General features: G+C 30.8%; 2 protein-coding genes across 3 annotated transcripts in view; one reads left to right on the plus strand and one right to left on the minus strand.

The window, feature by feature from the left end:
* The window catches only part of LOC142328463 (WD repeat-containing protein 5-like), a 43,568-nt gene extending 40,618 nt beyond the window's left edge, over nt 1–2,950 (minus strand). The window contains exon 1 of one of the 2 annotated variants that reach the window (XM_075372265.1): nt 2,821–2,950. Coding sequence is in view for 1 of the 2 variants with exons in the window: in XM_075372266.1 (XP_075228381.1) it covers nt 2,821–2,862 (42 nt within the window). In the remaining variant the exon portion in view is untranslated. The remainder of the gene's footprint in view (nt 1–2,820) is intronic. The other variant, XM_075372266.1, reaches the window with a different exon arrangement.
* Nucleotides 2,951–9,979: 7,029 nt separating this feature from the next.
* On the plus strand, nt 9,980–21,219 carry RpL18A (ribosomal protein L18A). Its single transcript, XM_075371053.1, has 4 exons — nt 9,980–10,123; nt 16,205–16,384; nt 19,387–19,563; nt 21,010–21,219. Exons 1-4 carry the CDS (start codon nt 10,106–10,108, stop codon nt 21,166–21,168), a joined length of 534 nt encoding a protein of 177 aa, XP_075227168.1. The 5' UTR covers nt 9,980–10,105; the 3' UTR covers nt 21,169–21,219.
* The last annotated feature ends 812 nt before the right edge of the window (nt 21,220–22,031 follow it).

The raw sequence follows: 22,031 nt of genomic DNA on the forward strand, positions 1-22,031 counted from the left end.
AAAGAAGTGATTATGATAATAGAAGAGACTAACTACAACAGTTAACAGTGGCAAGAAAAGCATCATGATAATGAAAGAGATATTAAAATTCATGGGCAAACAGAGAGTACTGTATTGAGATCCTAAACATAAAAGAAGAAAAAAATTTTATTGACACTTAAGAAGTAAAATTAATGGAATATGCAATCAGCAAAGTAAGATTGGTAGATGCAGAGATGTAGTAAAATACAAAAAATCATACTGAAAAAGTAAATACTAGACGCATTTCAAAAGTAAGGGCTAATAAGTTGTAAATAGCAATTAGCCACACTGATTGGTGTACATGCACAGTAGCTTTACGTGGTCTGTTGGGCATTTAACCACCACATTGTCATCAGTTCATTGTTGTTTGCCTTTGCAAGACAGTGTAAAAAAGTAAGTGCAGTAATAGTAAATCCCACTAGTTGTGAAGTTCGATCAGTGATTAGATTTCTGAATGCAAGAGGATATAAAATTGCTGCTGAAATTCACAATCAACTGTGTAAAAACATGGGCCTGCCGCAATGAGTGAAGGAAAGGTGAGAATCTTGTCATGAATTTAAGGAAGACCGTCAAATGTTCATGAAAAACAGAACAAAGAAGTGGCAGGCCAAATGTTCAGACTGATGATATTGATGACTGTGTGAATGCAAAGTGAAAGAAAATCATTGCTTTATGATATTTTATCTAAGTTTCAAAGACAACACAGTTAAGAATAGTGACTGGCACTCTAGGCTATTGTAAACTGTGTGCACAATGGGTGCCAAAAATATTTACAAGTGCTCACAAAGATTACAGAATAACATCTGCAAATGTTTTTCTTAATTGCTTTAACCACAAGGGAGACAAATTTTTTCCCCATATTGTCACTAGCGATAAATCGTGGATTTCATACATCAATGCTGAAATGAAACAATCTATACAGCAGCATTATTCTGGTTCACCTAAACTGGAAAAATTCAAACATGCCCAGTCTCAACGGAAAATTATGGCAACCATATTCTGGGACCAAAAGGGTGTGCTTGTGATCGATTCATGGAACCTGGAATACCCATTACATCACAAGGCTATTGTGAAATATCTTCTTAACTCCATCATGCCATTCAAACGATTCAAGGGATGTGAAGAGTTAAAAATCCCAGTGCGAAAGTGGCTACAATCCCAGGCAGCGGAATTTTATGCAGTGGATTTGAAGGTGCTTGTTTCAAGATACAAAAAGTATTCAAAACGGAATGGTAATTATGTAAAATAAAATAAAATAAACATATTTAATAAAGATTTATTAATAAAGATTTATATTTAATAAAGATTACAATTTTTCATTTTTTTCAACTGTTCTCATTTTGTTATCGATCTGCCCTTACTTTGGAACCGTACCACATAAACATACAAAAATAAGTGGAAAGTTTGGAGAAATAAAACCAAAACCAATGATATCAAAAGTGCAGTGGTAATCATTACGAGAGAGAAGAAAGAACAAACCGGAAGCGGAAATATAGAAAAACTATACAGATGGAAAAATTTTAAAGATAAAGAATTTAAAATTGAAAAAACATTAATGAACATTTCAAATACTCTATATTATGAAATGAATAACTTAGGATTAAATAATTAAGAAATGATTATAATAAATCACCTGAATTAGTATACTATGGGAGAAGCAGGGTAAATATACACTTTGCATGTTGATATGCAAAATTTGAGAATGTAGAAACACCCTCAAATTTTAGAAAGAGTATAATTGTTACCACAGCAAAAAAAAATTAAATAAATAAGAGTAACAATGAATCAGGGTATCACATGAATAAAAAAAATACTTTACAGAATAGTTTAGAAGTGAACAGAATGTGTAAGAAACAAAGACCAGTTTTTGTTTCAGAAAATTCATAAATATAAGGAAGGCCATTCTGGCTCTCACACTTATCTTAGAAGATATGATTTACAAGACTAAACTCATCTTATGGCATTGTAGATAAAAAGAAAGTACTCAATAATGCATAATGTAATAAAGTAAATAAAATATATTAACAAAATATACAAAAAATGAATCAAAATATACCGAGCTTAAAATCTGGAAAATAAAAAATAATATGTAATAGAATCAACCATAAGAGTAGAAGATGAAGACAGACAAGCTCCAGTTTGAAAAGGAGTGAGAAAATTACTCCACAATTGTTAATTAAAGTTGTCAATTACTCCTATAATATTTCTAGGAGTAAAATTACAGGAGGAAAGGAATGATTATTACAGGAAAGAGATTTAATCTATCCCAACTTCTTATCAATTTGTAATAAAAGCAATACTGTAAGAGAAAACACATTTTAGTGTAAATAAAATACTTCTAACAAGCATGGATTAATAATTTAAGGAGATTTCCAATAAGAAAATAACTACAAGTAAAACAAAGGTTATGTAATGCAAAAGAAGGGGGATAATGTTTTAGAAAGGGGCCAAACAACTGAAATTATGGATAACCTGACAAAAAAATTAAATACAAACTTCGAATTTTCATAGTAGAAGATCAGTGATATATTGTATAAAAATGTTGATAACTGACCAGTATACTACTTGCGAAAAGTTATATCTTAACAGTAGGTAATTATAAACACACCAAAGTAAATCAACTAGAATTAATTTTAACTTTTTCACCGTTTCAAACAACTGAACAATAAAGTGCTGTATTGTTAATTAGTAATTTTATACAAACAAACAAAATTATACCACAAATTTTCCATTTGTCAAAAAATACACTGTTTACATATAAAGCAAAAATCGAATTTATACCAATCGGCTTTTACAAACCTTTAATGAACAAAACGTGTAAAGCTTGTAATTATAATACATACAACAGTTATAAATTATGAATTAATTTTAAAATGGAACTGAATAACAAAATAAAGCAACGGAGCCATAACCTCTCACTTCACCCGCCATGTTGTCAATGGTATTATTATTTCATTTTTTCTTCAGTTCGATTTACTTTTGTGTTGACATTCCCAACGGTTAAAAAACGTAACTAACGATTGAAGTTCGTACAAGACTAATCTTTGAAGAAACAAATTAATAATAAAACTCATAAATAACCTTTAAATATTAAATTTTCCGTATTAAATAATTTAATTACACCAGTTATATGTAAAACGTATAAATCCCACCTAAGATAAGTGAATAAAAACAGTTGAAAGTACTCTTATTGGTACGATTTGTTTTACAATTTCACTTCGGAAAAATATAAGATTAACTTACCCGTTTCCAAAAACTTGTTTTTCTTTTAAAAAAGATAAATGGCAAGAGAACGTTAAGAACGTAACAATAACCAGCGAGTTCAATGTTTGGTCGCAAATCTCAAACTTCCTGTCTGTAATCGTTACATTGCATTTGAGTTAGAATTTCTGCATACATTTCAGTGACAATCCTACAATATAATTAAGAGTTATTAACCCGGTAGTAAACTAATATACGTCCTACCTACTGCAACTTTCGTGCACAAGCTATTACTACAACGCTACTCATAAGTTTTTATTGGTCCATACTTTACATTCAACATCCAAGTTCACAGGCTCCAGTGTCTCCCTTAAGCGCTTCTCGAATCTGAATATACTTTATAATCACCAAAATTTTGTTGATGTAATTATATTTCTTACAGTGCCACATTTTATGGAACTGTAAGAAATTCTGTGGCACAGTTTGTCAAATTCTACCTCATCCGCCTCGGAGTTTATCAGAAAATAAAAATTACTTCCATCAGTTTGTTTTTTCCTTATTTGCAGTCGGACCAACCTTGTTATCCCTTTTCCAGCTGCTTACAAAATTATCATTTGCAGATTTCCCTTCTGCTAATGAAGTCATTGTCAATTGCATCTGCCAACACATAATACAATCTGCTTCCCATCTCATCCCAGTCAATCCATGTTAATCCTGCATGCATCTGATTACTTTCTCCCCCCAGACCACTGAAAAATACTGTATGTAAGGAAGATAGTACATTTCCCTGATGAGGCCTGAATTTATCTCAAAATACAGAGAAACGTAGCCACCATGGTTCATTCTCTTTAAAATTACTGATTGTCATACTTAATCAACTTTTTGGGGATTCAAAATTCCTGCATTAAATACTATAACTTGTTCCTATTTGTACTGGCATAGGCTTCCTTGAAATCTAGAAACAAATTCTCTTTCTGGTAACTAAAAATGGTGTAGATCTAGTCTACAAAGTAGCAATATTTTCATCTTCTCCATAAGCTGTTTAATGATGAAAATTTGGTCTGTGTGAATCTTTCCAATTTAAAGCCATACTAACATTCTTTCACCACTTCCCTAGCAATTTACCTTCTCTTCCACTTAATTCTCACTTCTCTTTTTCAACATAGTGTTTGTGATACATCACTAATATACACCTATTATGATTTTTCCAAATTGTTACAGAGCAATATATGTTTTTTTTATTTAAATGAAACTTTCTTTTTGTACTTGTATTACAATATATTTGTGCTCTTTAAAAAATTTAGTAACATAAGCATGTAACAGTTTTATTACTACATTTTTTTATAAATCTTGTTTAATCTACACTAAGCTTTTTTTTAAATTTAAAAGTTACAAATAAAAAACTAGACAGCAAAATAAAGTTTTAATTTATTGTTATTTTTTAAAAAAAGAAGAATTAAGTTCAAAAAATTTTTGAAACTAGCACAATTGCTACAAATAATGGAGTTACTTCTATCAGTGAAACCAGTGCACAAATAAAGTGACATTAATTCTATTGAATTTTATATCAACTTTATGTTTTATATGATTTTACGAAGTAATTATTACTGTAGTAGTTATAGCAGCCACCAAGAAGGTAAAAAAATTCTTCCTTCTCATTATCAAAATAGGTTAATGTGTTAATGTCTAACAGACATTTTTATTACGGGCACAAAAATATTCCTTATTAAACAAATAAAAATAATGGTAACCTAACTTAAGTCAAAGAACTATTGTCAAAAAAATAAATAGAATTTTAAATATCTTAAACAATTCTTCTTTAACTAAAGAAAATTGTGTTAAATATTTAGCTACAGAAGATTTTTTGATTGTAAAAATTAAATTCAAGAAATCATTCTGACTAGCGCTAAAAATACATTGTGTATTCCATTATTTTCAATAAAACTATTCATGACAGTCATATTGAGCAAATCAGTTAGCTTATATTATTTCTAAAAGAGTTATTAGGGAGAACTTTTTTATATTAGTTGATGCTTATGAATTTAACCTCCAATAATGTAAAGATAAAGAACATATCAAAAGTGTAGCAATAGCTGAGTGTCTTATTGAAGGCATGAGAGTAAATCAAGAAAAAAACATTTTAATTTTCTTTAATATAAATAAAATGGTGGGAAATTTTTTTAAAAGTTCAGTAATTTATTACTAAAAATGCCAACAGTAGCATAATAAGGTGTTTTCTCATAAGCCGAAGTATGTGTTTATACGAAAACAATTCTGTTGTCTGGTCTGGCTTTTTTTGGAAAGGAGTGAATATTGTTAATTTTTATGAATAAGTGGTTATTCTTTTTATTCACTATTGCATAAATATAAATATAAGCAAATGCTTACATATTAATCTTCTAAATATCAGTCACATGATTCAAACTTATGGTCTTTAAACAATGATCTGACAATTTTGATATGTTAGAAACTTGCTCTGATTTTTTGGAACCTCAAAAGATTTTATTATACTTCAGATGGAAATATAGATAAGCATAATAATAATAAGCTAGCTTTTTTATTGAGACACTTCAAATCGAAACATATTCTTTGATTAGAGAACTTGACATCAAATAAAAAACCTAAAACTTTGCTTTATGGGCAACCAAATACTGTCAGTATCATTAATGGAATTCTATTCATGAGATCAGTAGTATTACAACTACCTCAAAAGCACATTGCATCTGTTTTTCTCATTTTTAATATTTTTAGGTGAGATAAAAATATTAATTTCCTGATGAGTTAAAACAGAGGTTTTAACTGAAATAATTCAAAAATCAAAACAAATAAATTATGGTAAGATCAAATAGTATGGTACAACAAAAGTTGCAATATTATATAAACATGAAATAATAGTTACTGAGCTCATCCAATAATATTACAGTGTCACTTATTACAAAACATTAACTTTTTATCTTTTAGTTACATTAATTATCATAATCATTTATATTGTGGATCCTGTTTCAAACTGAATTTTAGGAGGATTATTTTATCACATCCTTGCAAATTCACATTTAAGTCGTTTAAATGTGAAAATACATCAGCTAAGTAAGCCAATAGGAAGTGAATTTTTTCCCCAGCCTTTTTGCTTCTTAAAACACTCGACTATATTGACTTCAGCAGGCAACATGAGGTTTTCTTCGATTGTATGGGGTTTGAACATCTTAGCTAATCTTAATGCTGTGAGATAAGAGGCTTCAAGTGTACTTTTATCAGTATGGCTTGATTTACAAATAGAAGCTAGTTGATCTCTTGAAGTATATAATCTTATTTAAAAAATTTCAAGGGTTTGCTTTTATGATCTGAATGTTTGTTTCCAAGTATCAGACTAATTTTTATGACTTCATGCTTTATCGGAGAGGACTTCAAAAAGGAAACAATGCAATGTGGCCTTCCATCCAATGAGGTAAAACCATAATTTAAATAACTGTCATTGTAATATCTTGTTTTTAATATAATTGTAATATAATTTTTTTAATTGTAATATCTTGTTTTTACTGGATATAAATGGCTTTTTCACAAATTTATCTTGCATAAGAATATAATTGAAAAAAACACAATTATACCATTTGACCATACACTAAAAAATCAAAATCTCAAGTATTATTATTTTTAATGAAATTTTGCTTTTAGAAACTGAAACAAAAGCACCAGATGCGTGCTTTGCGTTCAAAACTAAACTGCAATCCCTTTTGTCTCTTTTATACTGCTGGGAGCATGATGTGTTCAATCGTATCATGTGCATGTTCGAATGTGATGCTCCCACTTCCACAGCAAATATTATGCAAGCAGACCAAATTGCAAGGAGCACATACACATCAAATTAAAACCTATAAATTGCTTATGATTGTACAATTGATACATGCATGTTCATATAGTCTATTATCAACACAGGTAAATAGTTTTAACTAGGTTTTATTATATTTGATTTATATGTTCTGTTTATCTATAAATATGATTTTATTGCTTGTTTGTTTCTGTATATTGTATGATATGATATGTATTTGATGTTAATTTCTTTGGTTATTTTGTATTTATGATTCTATTGTATTCTGGTGAGAGTTTGGTAACTGTGATATTTACGAATAAAATACGTGTTCCAATATGTCATGAGCTTGTATATATCCTTCGGTGTATTTTTCTTGTTGTTAGTTTATGTACGTGTGATTTACCTATGCAATCCGAGTATGGTGCGACACTGATGTTGGTGATGTTTTAGATGTAGATGTCTTCAGAGTGTGATCTGCCTTGAATAAGTATTTTGGTGCACATCCTTTCAACCTAATATTATTTGAAATAGTGTAATGTATTGTATTATTATAATTTTGTGAGTATTTTTACATTTGTGTATGTATGTTGTATGAATGAGTGTATTGGCATATACCCCCCCCCCCCCCCCGATAGATGAAATGCTTGCTTAAGCTGTCCCAGGAAGGGTGGGGAATCAGGAGTGAGAGAGGAGTTTTAGTCGCTAGGGTGCAGGTGCACATAGGCTTCTAATAACATCTAGCCGAATTCGTACAAGTCCAACACTCCCCCACTTGTGTGAGGGGTATGTAACTGGTACATACCCCTTTTTTTGTTCGTTAACAAAAAAAAAATAATAATTATAAAATAAAATTGGGTTGGGTTGGAGGGTAGTGAAATATTCAATATATATATTTTTTTTACTTTTTTGGGGGTTGTGGAGCTAAAGAGATTGAGAATCTCTTTTCTACATGATTGGTTAATTTAAAATACAATTTAACTGCTTGTCATTTCAGGTAGACCATCACCTGTTGTTAGCTTACAGTTTCCATGCCTATTTGTACATTAATATTTTCTATTATCAAATTAACATCACATATAGAAAGCACATCTATTTCTCACTAACCATAAAAAGCATTCTCCTACTTATCAATAAGAGTATGCAGTACTGGTGTTCAGTAAATAAGGTTTAAAATGAAATCGAAGGAAGAAGTAAATATGTGTTACAAAAAAAAAAAAAGGTAGATTTTTAGTGGTTTCTTGTACTTATTTATAATACTAGGGTAATCTTAAATAAATCCATCAATATGTGTAATTTATTGTATTCATGATGATCAATACCACAGGTTAAACGTAGTCTGTTTTGTATCATTTAACTCAGTCTGATACACCTATGTCATCTCTTACCTAAACATAAAATTACTGTAAACATTTTTCTCCAATTACATACTGTCTTGCTCCCATCCAGTATACAATAAAAACTATAATGAGATGTTAACTTTAAACCATTCTTGAATGGTTAAATGATTGTTCACAGGTTGGTTTTACAGCATTCTTGCCACATAGATAATTTTCTAGTGACATAAATATGCTATTTTCGAGCAGATTGTGTAAAGGAGCTGGTTCGAACCTATGGTTCAGGTTCCCTTCCCTGACCCACCAGGTTGGTCTAGTGGTGAATGTGTCTACCCAGATCAGCTGATTTGGAAGTCGAGAGTTCCAGCGCTCAAGTCCTAGTAAAGGCAATTACTTTTATACAGACTTGAATACTAGATCGTGAATACCAGTGTTCTTTGGTGGTAGGGTTTCAATTAACCACACATCTCAGTAATGGTTAAACTTAGACTGTACAAGACTACACTTCATTTACACTCATTTATATCATCCTCTGAAGTAATACCTGAACGGTAATTCCCGGAGGCTAAACAGGAAAAAGAAAGAAAGGTTCCCTTCCCTGAAAGTAAGGGTAATGAGTATGTACAGCTCTTGGCCTTTGTTTAAATTTTACCTCTTTTATCATACATAATTTAAACCAGAGGTTCCCAAACTTATTTTTCTCATAGACCACTTACAAAATTTTGCTGGTTCCAGTGGACCCCCTGCAGCTACATTTCTACCATATTTCCAGTCGACGGAAAATGTGAAGATTAGATCTAACTATGAAAATTTGCGTTACGGCTGAGTTCCACGAACTATAACAGCTTCCGAAAAAAAAAGTGAGAATTGATTGGTTAATTTTTGATTGACTGTGCTGTGAGTGGATGTCAAAAAAGTAAAGTTGGCCAATCAAAAAAATATTTATATTAGTGAAGAATAAAACAAGTTCATGCAAGATTGCTAGCACACACACACCACAAGTCGTATTTCGTCCATTTGAACGGCTGAACAAGCGTTGCGGACGGCGGCGGCGGCGCTTTGCAAGTCTCGACACGTTCGTTGTATTGAATATGGAATATGCAAGTTTTTACAAGTAACAGTCCCTGAGCTTCTCAAAACATTATCTGCCTAAATTGATACGCAAAGTCAAGCCCACATTTTAGTTCTTCACTATCGAAACCAGATTAATTTTCGTGGACCCCCGCTTACGAATTGTGAACCCCCATTTTTTTGTCACGCCAACGTAGACCCCCGTCGAGTCTCCCGTGGACACCTGGGGGTCCACCACTTTGGGAATCAATGATTTAAACCAATGTGTTTTCATATTAAATTGCCGTTGATGCCTACGTAATTTAATTTGTAATACGTCGTCAATAATAAATCCTGCTTTGATATAATTTAAATAACCTTGGTTGGTTAAGTCCAAACAACCTTATAAATAAAATTCTTGTGCGTTAGGAAAATGTTAATATTTTAAAAGAATTTTAGAAATACATACTAGTACAAAAAAGTAACAGTGAGTAAAGATTAATTATATATATTTATAATTTTTCGTAAGTGTTAGTCTATCACTATTAATCATAAATTCGCTGATATCAGAAATATGTATATTAAACGATAGAATGTTAATATTGGCAATATTGTAACAGCAACATATTTCCTTTTCCGTTTGATTGTTCGGTGATCGTATGTGTCGGGTGTTTGGTAAATAGGTTTCAAAATGAAAGCGAAGGGAGAAGTAAGTATGAGTTACAAAAAATAACATTTAAGTGTAGATCTTCAGTGGTTTCTACTGTATTCATTATAATTATTTAGTTAAATATAAATTGGACAAATAAGGCTTTGCCCATTTCAGCACATGTTGAGGGTTAACCTAAGTCACTCCTGTATGTAATAGTAGGACAATCGTAAAATAGCAAGTATAGTTACTTATTTCTGATATACGGTAGCGTAAGAGAAAAATATGAAGCTATCTAAAGCTGAAGTTATTGACATCGTTGTGTTGATACCGCTTTATTCGGAGTATCGGATTGTAACAATTTTTACACTTTTTTTTGTTGTTGAGAAAATGTTTTATTCCCTTTGAATATTTTCGCAGTATTTTATTTGTTTGACTATTACGATATCACGTTTATTTGTTGGTAGTTTATCAATATTCAAAAGAATTAGCTAAAATAATAGCCATTAATCCTGAAATCATTCACATGAATGGCATAATATGATTAAAATTTGATCAGATTAATACAGTTGTATATGCAGCATATTTATTGCAACTATGACCTTTTGTAGCCATTATTTTTAATAATGCAGAGTGTTTTAAAAATATTGATTTAGTAAAATGAGCAAATACTAGATTAATATCAGATTTTTTTTTGGTACTAACATGATTATGTTAATGATAAAAAAGTAAAAGTCAACATATTTTTTCAGAATGCAAATTAAATCATAAACTAACCATAATATTTGTCAAAGTCTCACTCTGACTTAAGCCATTGAAGATAACTGACTGCACTATTCATAAGATGATTTCCGTCTTTCACATGACTAATAGTATGGAACATGTGGTGTAGTCTCCCTGTAATGGCTCTATTTCTGTTTAAATGTAAGTTTGGTCAAATGTTCTGTAAGATGGTACTGTGGTACCATCTTATAGGTTGCCATAGCGTAAGATGGTACTTCTGGTACAATCTTATAGTATGACAACCTCTAACCATAAAACTAAACCTTAGCCCTAACTGCTCTCTAAAGAACAGGTTGGCATAACTCACAAACCTGATTGCTATTCAGACTTTGGTACTGATGACGTGATGTGAGAATTAATTGACCTTTCACGGATTACCTGCTTTCTGACATTTAGAGGTTGTGTTTTTCTGATCCTAAACATATCTACTATGGTAGATACGTTTAAAGGGTGAAAAAAATTTTAAATTAACTAATTAATCAGAATTACCATTAACTTCTTAAAGTCTCATTTGGCCGGACATTAAAACTAAATCAGGCTTGTGAAGCCACACAAATGTAAAGAGAAAATCATTTACACTGATCAACAATGATTTTGTTGCATGGTCAATTTCCTGAATATTATGTATTTTTGGGCACTGATTTTAGATATGAAGTCAGAATTTCTGTATCAACCCCAATTTTTTGTAATTGCTCTTTCTATTTTCCAGCAAAGGTATGTGCATGAATAGTGGAAGTACAATATATTTATTGCAGGAATTAAGTTTATAAATAGCCATGGGAATAAGTATTATCATCATTTATACAGTAATTAAAGTGATACACATGATTCCTTTTTTTTTCAAATTGTAATGTAAGTCACACATTCTGCAGGAATATGAATATTGTTTTGGTGACATAGTGCGGATGTAATACTGTAAACAGCAAACAGTGTATCATGTGTAGGCTACTTTTAATTTGTGATTTTATTTTTCCCTGTAATCAATGTATATTAAATTGTGTGTATAAATTGTTTAAAGTTTTGTACTGCATGTTTACATGTTTGTAAGAATATTTCAGTGAATTTTTTTAATAAAAATTCCATGCAGTTACATTAAGCATCCAGACAGTTCCTGGTACATTTTTTGTTGAAAATATCAGGATAGTAGCTAAAAGTAGGAATTTTGTTAAATATTGTGATATTCCCTCTGCTATAAGACTAATGCCTCACAGTCCACAGTTTCCAATTCTAGTACCACCAAAATATGGAAATTTGACAAAGATGAAACTGATGTTGAAGTTTATGCAGATTTATTATTATTAGATGATGAACAAAGAGAGAACCAGAATTTTTAGAAAATGCAAATACTAAACCAGACTTAATTAATCATTCAGAATTAGTGATCTCGTTCATGATTTAAAGCTAACCAAGAATTAAGCATAAATTCTCATATCACAACTGAAAGGATAGAATCTTTTGCAACAATAATAAAATAAGTGCTTCCAGGAGAGGCAGTGTGAATTTGAATGTTTCTTCTTCCATTAGAGGACTAAGTTTACTGTATTGATGTGGAATTTTTATTCGAAGTTTTGGGATGTATGCATAATTCTGATGAATGGTGTCTTCTTTATACAATTTAAAGCGTAGTTTGCAAGCAGTCTCATGTTGAAAATAATATCCCATCGATTCCTTTATCTCATGCAGTTCACATGAGGGAGTTATATGAAACTTGTGTTAGAAATGATTCAGTATGAGAAACATGTGATATATTTGTGGAGCCCGAGAAGTAACAGCACTGTAACTTGGTTTACGACGTGGGTATAATAAATTTTGTTTCTTGTGTGAGTGGGACATCCCAACCCCATAGAGAGGTCACACACCTTGTGACATCACCGGTTGCCACACCACCTTCTCCGTTCCAAGCCCTGAGGGGCTTTACTGGAGGTTGTATTTAGACCCTCTAACTGATTACATCTCACAGTCATCAGCTAGGACTCTGTTGGTATGCCACCGATGTAAATGCCTTGGTACACATTTGCATCGGTAAATAGATATCAAATTTTGCCTTCACTTAGGCCTCAAATGGACATCCAACCTAACATGATTCCCTCAAACTAACTAACTGAAACCACAGAAGTGCGACCCCATGCCTAGTACAAATTTGACAACACCATTAATGGCTGTGAATGCCTCAGAAGATGAGTTTAAAGTTAAATCAGTGCTACACTTGTACCATTCAAAATTGTGTTTTGTATGAGTGGGACATCCCAACCCTGGAGGGGAGGACACCTGCCTAGTGACCTTCCAGTCGCCACCCCCCTCCACTGTTCCTAGCCTTGTTGGGCTTTAACGGGAGTCATCTGTCGCGCCCTCTGACTTTTTACATCTCATAGTAATAAACCTAGCCTCGTTGGGATGCCACTGATGTAAATGCCTCAGTAAACATTTGCATCAGTGATTTATTGACTCAGCTTTTGCCTTCGCTGTAGGCCTCGTTCAGACATCTTGAATACCCTGTATCGTATCTCTCTGAACTAGCAAACTGAGCTCGTGGAAGTATGAAACCCGGTGTGAGTGGGACAGCAGAGAAAGTGGCTGTCCACTTGCATCATGTGTTAAAAAAAAGTGGCTAAAAAGAAACATTGACTGTAGGAGAGAATGCTATGAGTCCAGCACTATTAAAACCTGAAAAAGTTTACCATCTGACACTTTTGCATGCAATAAGCTAGATATAAGAAAATGTTTTTGAAAACAGTGGATCATGATAGGTATGGATTTCACTTCCTAAAAAACAAGTTCCCTAATATAAGTTATGCTAAAATAAAGCAAGGTGTTTGTTGGACTGCAAATAAGAAAACTAATGATTGATATCTGTTATAGATAAGTTGGTTATAACTAACTTAGAAGATGAAACAACTTCTGTTTTGTGACAAAATTATGACAAAAAGTTTTTTATTAGCTGATTTAAGTAGTGATCACTACGAAAGCGTTCACATTATATAAATAACTAACAGTTATTACACAGTAAAATTAACATTATAACATTCTACTAATTCACTTGTGTGTTTATGCTATTGTTGATTATTTTATGTTTTATATTCATCTAAATTATTTTAAGTTATTATCAAACATAAAATCTGGGTAATAATTTACTGATAATATACCCATAAAATACAATAAGTAAATTCTTTTTATGTACTATAAATGTATATTCATTAAAATACCTGCTCCAAGTTGTACTGGAAGCCATATCCTTTTTTTGTTGTAAACATTGTTACTATTAACATTATTATAAGAGGGCAAGTCAAAAATTTTCTACACTGTTTTACAATTTATTTACACAAAGTTTTCAACATATACATAATTTTTCTACAGACTCCACCTCCCTTATCAGTGCACTTGATCCAGCAGGTCACAAGCTTATCCTTCCAAGAAGAATGTTTTTGGTTGGTCATGAAGCCACTTTTGCACTGCTTCTAAGTCTCCACTAGTCTAAGACTGGAAAATTGATGACCTCTTAAAGCATCCTTGAGTGGCCCAAACAGATGAAGGTCAGAGGGAGTAAGATTTGGGCTGTAGAGAGGGTGTGCCAGTATCTCAAAGTTCGGTTTATAGTTTGAATGGGGTGGTGAGCCATCAACACATTATAGTTTGTTTTCAGCATAAGCTGTCTTTGTACAAATTGCACATAGATTTTACAGAATCCAAGCTTGTCATGGCTGATTAGATAAGCAGAATCATAACTGATTTGTCTGTTCGGCAAAACCATCTCTTGAGCTTGCTTGCTGAATCTTGTCCATAGTGCAGGAGGACAGCCATTCTGCTCCAGTATGTCACCATTGTCTGGACATTTTTAAACTTGACCCGTAAAAAAACACATGTATAGCACTCTCCCCATATTGTGATAAAAATCTATGGTGAATTTCAGCCCCTTTCACATCCTCCGATCAGAGAAATCAGATCACTTCTCATTGCTCTTCCTTGGTGCAAACTGCTAGTGGAGTAGACATATTTACACTATAATAGCTGGAAGGCAAATGATACAGTTAGGATCAAATTTCGCTCATGTGACTGTAGTCATATCAACTCTAACCATACATGTGCAGAAGACAGTATGACCTTAAAGCTATGTTATGGCAAAAGTGTAGATAATTTTTGGCTTGCCTTTGAAATTTATTTTGCAAATTGACTAACGTTATTAAAATATTTTAATTTAAACTTAATAATTTGTCCTTTCTTCTTTTGTTAATTAAATTTTTGGTTCAAAATCTTTGAATTATAACCAGGATTATAGTATATATTAAATAAATTATGTGTAATTGCCATTGGAGGAGTACAATAAAAGAAAATGATTGTACTTGAAAATTAATATACTCTGATGAAGGTGTTCTTAGTTTCCTGAATCCTTCCAAGCAGCCTAAAACACTTTGTATTTGTTATCTATGGAATGGCAAATCTGCCATTGCAGACATGAATCTATACTAGGAAAATTATATTATGATTTAATTAAAGTATTTATTTATTAAAGATTTTAATGACTCATTTTTAGTTAGATTAATGGATCATCATTCATTGTTAGAAAAAATTGTTCTACAAATTTGAAAACTAATTTTAAGATGTATAATATAAATTAATAATATTGTTTGTTAGTGAAGTAAATTTATTGAAAAAATTTATATATTAACCTAGAAAAAAAAATCATACGTGCATTCAAAATCATAGGTTTTTGAATTTAAATTCTGCTTGTTGTATAACTATTTCTAAGAGCTGTGTTTTAATTTAAATAATAAAATTTAAATTTGCCTCTAATTACTAATTATCATTTTTTACCTTGTGTCATAAATTTTAATTTTTGAGAAACATTCACTATATCCTAGGCAATGATAAAAAAGTTTTAGACTGGGTATTGTTATTCCTAAGAAGTATCAATATGCTGAATAAAATTTGATATTATTTACCGTGTGACAACAACCATCAATTTTTATTTCGGTTCTTTTATTCTTGTTCTGTTTTATTCTAGTGCCAACCATTCTTATAATTTTATTTATGTTTTGTTAAATTTTATATTTTTTGTTTGCTGTTATTTTTTAATTAAAGTATATCTTATTTTTTAAATTCTGGTTGTGATATTAATTTTAAGTAAATTTTTGGGTTTGTTAATAGTCTGAAAATTATTTTCACACAAAAATATCAATATATTATATAGTTCTGAGCAGTGTTAGTACAAAAACATTTTTGCCTAAAAAAAAAGTTTTAAAATTAATAGTTTTCAACCTTGTAATGTTGGTTTTCTTTATGTTATAGTTAATCTTCATTTCTTTATTTTTTATACATGTCTAAATCTTGTATATTGTAATATGATCTTTTTTTTTGTTTCAGTTAAAAGAATTTGAAGTGATAGGAAGGAAACTTCCTACTGAAAAAGAAAAAACAACTCCTCTTTATAAAATGAGAATATTTGCTCCTGATGCAATAGTAGCAAAGTCGAGATTCTGGTATTTTCTGAGGCAGTTGAAGAAATTTAAGAAAAGTACAGGAGAAATTGTTTCATTGAAACAGGTGATAATTCTTTCCTTGTGTTTTATAATTTTGAGAAAAAAGGTTTTCTTGTTTTACTTTCACTATTCTGTTTTTTTAGTTAAAATTTTAATAAAGATATCAGTATGAATTTTTTGTATTCACCATCATACTTGGTTGTGACTGTTGTGCTAATACATTATAGATCTGGTATATTAATACACAGTAGGGTGTGGACATTATCTATTGTTGAAATATTATTTGGGGCTTTGGTTAGTTTTTTATTTTAATAAAATACTTTGGATGGAATTATTAATTTTTTGTATGGATTTTGAAATAATGCTTACATTTTTACAGCTGGGAATGAAAAACTGCATTAACAGAAGTGTTGCAGAGAAAGTTAGGTTTCGTTGCTCAGAACCATTTTATTTTTTCTTTATTTGTATATAATAAAAAGTGTAATCATGTTCAAACTATTTACTAACAATTGTAGCCTTCATTAAGCTACAGTCTTTTTGATGTGGTAGACAAATACACAGAATTTTATGTATAAACAAAATTATATTTATAGTATAATTTTTAATATTTTGTTTAGATATGGTGATTTAAACAATTAACCAGTCCAGACATATAATTTACACCTTACTTTTGTCTTCATTTTACCTCTTAATTTTTGTCTTGACAATAAAACAATGCACTTTTTATTATTAACTTAGATGTTTAAGTTTTTATTTCATAAGAAATTTTATATCAATGCTAAGAATATAACCAGAGTATATGAAGAATTTAATTTTGAACAAAATGAAGTAAGGTAAGTTGAATAAAACAAAGCAAAGTTAAAAAAATTTGAATTTTATGTAGAAACAGTACACTAGACCAAAGTACATAATATATAACAGTTTATAATAAATGTTCAAATGCCTGCCATTTTCAACACATTTCAAGCCTCCTTCTGTACTGTTTTTGTTGCTCTTTTTATTTTATCAGGACTGCTCAACCACATCCATAATGTGGACAGTTAATTCCTCAGGAGAGTGTAATTGTGTTCTGTATATTTTCATCCATCCCCAGATGCAAAAATTTAAAGCCACCAACATCAGGTGATGTTGGTGGCCAGGAATGTGGACCTCCACAACAGATAATTTCTTAGCAAAATGATTATTTCAGTGAGTGGCTCAAGAGAAGTGGGAAGCATACCATCGTACTAGAAGTATAATTTGCATCTTGGCACTAGAAGAACATCTTCAAGCAGCTGTGGCAATTCTTGAAGAAAGTGCAAGTAGATCTCAGCATTTAAGCTGAGATTTTAGCATCTTGATGCTAAATCGATGTTGAAAATTGCCTTCCACCGTTTCATAAGGATTTACCTCTGCCCATTGTGTAAATTGTTGACTCCCATCTCAAGTGAAATTTGCTTCTTCAATAAACAAAACATATTTGTTGTAGAGTTGTTGATTTTTTTTCCACCAGCTGCAGGACTTCAAATGAAGTGGACCGTCGGGTGTAGATGTTGACATCCACACCCAGAACCAACTGGCTGTAACTTGTTTTGTTTAAGTGAACTCCAAACCATCAAATGTGAAACTATGATCCACTTAGAAAGACGTATACTGATGCATAAACTGCATCAATAATAATTTAATAAATAACAGCGTTTATAGCTGGTAGAAATACTAGGAAGGGAACCTATTTCCTGAAGATTGCGAAAAGTAGTGTTAATTGTTTTGGGATCTAGAATCCTACAATACAGAAAACATATTTTATATTCTACTGCAGCTGTAGCATTATCATTACACATACCCAAAATGAATACCATATTAGTATATTCCTCTGTTGTAAATAAGTATGGCCATACTTCAATGGCAAACAGATCATTTCAAACTAAAATTCACAAAAACCTTTGCTAATGACAGCACAGTTTACAGTACCTGATATTCAGTATTGTGCATTGTTGATCAGCTGTTGTTATTTTATTGCCAACTTCAAAATAATTTTTCAAGTAATTCATTATATTTTGATCATTAATAAAAACCATTAAGTAAATATTATTTATTTTTATTTTACAATTGTGTAATTCCCAGTATTTAAAAAAAAGTTTTACACTAAATATTTCAATCGTCAGAAAAGAATTTGGTTTTTGTTTACAGTAATGTACTGTATCTCAATAAAATTAAAATTTTTCTGACTTTTTCATTCAACTCATCTTAACACAATTTTGTTCAGAATTAAATTCTCTACAAGTTATCATATGTCAAATAACCCAGATTTCTCAAAAACTACTGCAGATGGGTTCTGGGACATATTTTATTTAATTTTTCAGGTCAAAAACTAAAGAAATCGCTAATTCTGCCCCTTTATTATCCTAAAAATTTGAGTACTACCTCATTTCACAGCGGTAGCTAAAATCCAAACAAAACTTTCACTAGCTGTAACTGTCAAACAAAGCGTTTTTAGGACATGTGTTTATGTGAACTTTCTCCATTTCTGTCATGAGTAGACTAGGTTATGAGTAGAAAGTCCTGGGAGAACTTAATGACACAATGTGTATACTGGGGCACAACAGAAAAATGCTGAAAAGTAAAACCAAAATACAGAATAATGTGTCTCTGTAATGTGACAGATATTGATATCTCATGGCAATTAATTTCTTATCTTATTTTCTTGTGGGCATGAATATCCTAACTTTATAATCAGATTATAATTTGTTATTATGTAAGTCAAGAAATGCACAGCTTTAATACTAGCTTTTATCGTTATTTAGTAAGCTTTGTATGAACAGTTAATGTTAACCATCTATTTAAATAAATTTTAAAATTTTAGAAACAATACTATAAGCAAGGTGATTTATTAATTGGTTACTTTTATTTTATTTTGTTATAAAAAGGTCTTAGTAATATGTTAAGCTTTTTCTATGGTTGAATTCCATTATTATTAGAGGTGATCTTATCAGTTTCCTGATCTTAAAGTCTATGAAGAAATGTTAATTTTATTCTCGTGAATTTTTAAATATTTCATAAAATTGTAAAAAAACTTATCTATTGCAGATTCCAGAGAAGTCACCAATAAAAATTAAGAACTTTGGAATTTGGTTACGTTATGATTCAAGATCAGGAACACACAATATGTACCGTGAATACAGAGACCTCTCGGTATCAGGTGCAGTTACACAATGTTACAGAGATATGGGTGCAAGACATAGAGCAAGAGCTCATTCTATACAGGTCAGTTTTTAATAAAAATGTAAATAATTAACTCTAATGATTTTTACATGTTTAATTTTCACAAAATTTATTTAAAAAAACTATGATAGCTGTTTTGGCAAGCAGATATCATACAAACAGAATACATGGCAATAATTGTATGTAATCAACAGAATACAATGTATTCTGTTTGTAACATCTGAAGAAGATAGTTGTACCAAAACAGTTGTTATTTTTTTAATTAAATTTTGTGTAACATATTTTGTTTTTTGATATAAAATATTGATTATATTATTTACCTCGCCCTGTTGCTGTACGTATTTTTTAAAAATTTATTTATAAATAGTTTGATAGGCAAAACATATTACTTATAATTATCTAAAAATTCTAATTTTATTTCAAAATAATAACCATTCAGTTATAGCCTTCAAATTATTTTTTCTTGTTGAAGAAAATTTATCAGTGAATTTATCTGCTTCAGCTATGTTTGAAGGCATCCTCAATTAAACTCTTGATTCATGCATGCATAAAACATTTAAAAATACTGATAATTTTTGGGATTTCACAATTTTATTCCTTTTTTCCACCACAAGCTTGCTTTGTCTGATTGCCAAAACTTGAAAAATTTACAATAAAGTTGAAAAAATATGATAACATATTTGTGTAATGCTGAATTTTGTTGGGGTTTTCTCTTATTTTGCTGTATTTTTATGTACATGTCATTTGAAACTAAAAATATCACATGGAAACTTTAAAACTAACAAGTAAACAAACACAGAACTGGTTACCAGATAAAAAAGCAATTAACCTGTTAATGAACAAGCAATAGTACTTTGTAAAAGGAAATTAATAAGTCACATCACAGCATAGAATGTTCTCTATTAAAAACACTCAACATTTATAATCAATGATGAGAAGCAGACATATTAGATGAATACGAGTGTAAAAAAAAGATATATAAGAATTACATAAGGAGGATAACTGAAGGGAAGGAGAGAAGCGTTATTCAGTTGGGCCTAAATATGACTGGAAGGATTGCTTTATCTGAAGATAATGCTTGCTGAGAGTTATAGTTCATTAAAATCTATGAGCAGACAAGAATTTGTGAGATTATTAAATACATGAAAAAGATCTATTTTAAAATGTAGTAGAGTTTAAGAGAGAAAGGGTGAAGAACTTCAATGTTGGATACAAGACCTATTAAAAGAAGGATAATATTTATGTAATCAAGTCGTTTCTTTTGAGCTTAAACCCAAACAAAAAAGAGGATGCTTTATCAGTCTAAATTACCTTCATTCAAATTAGGCATCTCGTAATATATTTTCAAAACTATTTTTAAGCAAGAACAAATCATTGTTAATGATGCTATTATCATAATTGAAAGTATTTTGAGAATTTAAAAAACTTCAATTAAGTTTAGGTTACAGTTTGTCATTGTTATTTGTAATTTCATTTTTTTTTTTACAGATTATTAAAGTAGAAGTCGTCAAAGCTGAAAATTGCCGAAGACCACTTGTAAAACAATTTCACGATGCCCGTATTCGTTTCCCATTGCCGAAGAGAATCCAACAGAAGAATAAGATGCCAAGATTCTCTGTCAGGAAGCCAAAAACTTTCTTCCTTTAAGAGTTCTATTATAATTATTGGTTTTTTTGAATAAATCATTTTAAAATAGAATGTGTTTCTTTTTATTGATGAGTTGATATTTTTTAATTATGCAAAGTTCTTCTTATTCTCATTTTCTTGATAAATTTAAAAAAAGCGGTAGGGAGTTCATGGGTCAGTTTGTTGTGATACCTATATTTACTATTACAATTTATTTTTTTTGCCTCCAGGACCATTGTTAGGTGCAGATGAGATGAAATGTGATTGAAAATGTCACACTTTGCTAGGATTTGAACCCAGGATTTATGGATGAAAAGGCCAAGATGCTACCAATCATGCCACAGAGGCTGGCATTACTAATTAATTAGGGGAAAAATTAACTCAAGATCTGTTTCAGTTGAAGTATTAATCTGCAGATGCCGGCAAGTGAACATTCTTCATTTAATAATAGAAACCACTTTAAATTGGGGAAAATATCTGGAAATTAATTGTAAACATTTTGCAGTTGGAAACTATGAAATCCAGTACCTAAAGGTGTTTGTATATTCCACAAGATAAAATATATGTCTAGTTGTAAGTTAGCAACAGCCAACTTAGCATTTAAACCCACCAGGTTGGTCTAATGGTGAAAACGTGTCTTCCTAAATCACAGCTGATTCGGAAGTCAAGAGTTCGGAAGTTCAAGTCCTAGTAAAGCCAGTTACTTTTATACGTATTTGAGTACTAGATCGTGGATACCAGTGTTCTTTGGTGGTTGGGCTTAATTAACCATACATCTCAGGAATGTTTGAATTGAGATTGTACAAGACTGCACTTTATTCAGACTCATACCATCCTCTGAAGTAATATCTGAACAATTATTCCGGAGGCAATACAGAAAAAAG

Source organism: Lycorma delicatula, chromosome 7, assembly GCF_047948215.1.
Source record: "Lycorma delicatula isolate Av1 chromosome 7, ASM4794821v1, whole genome shotgun sequence".
NCBI classification, from domain to species: Eukaryota; Metazoa; Arthropoda; class Insecta; order Hemiptera; family Fulgoridae; genus Lycorma; species Lycorma delicatula.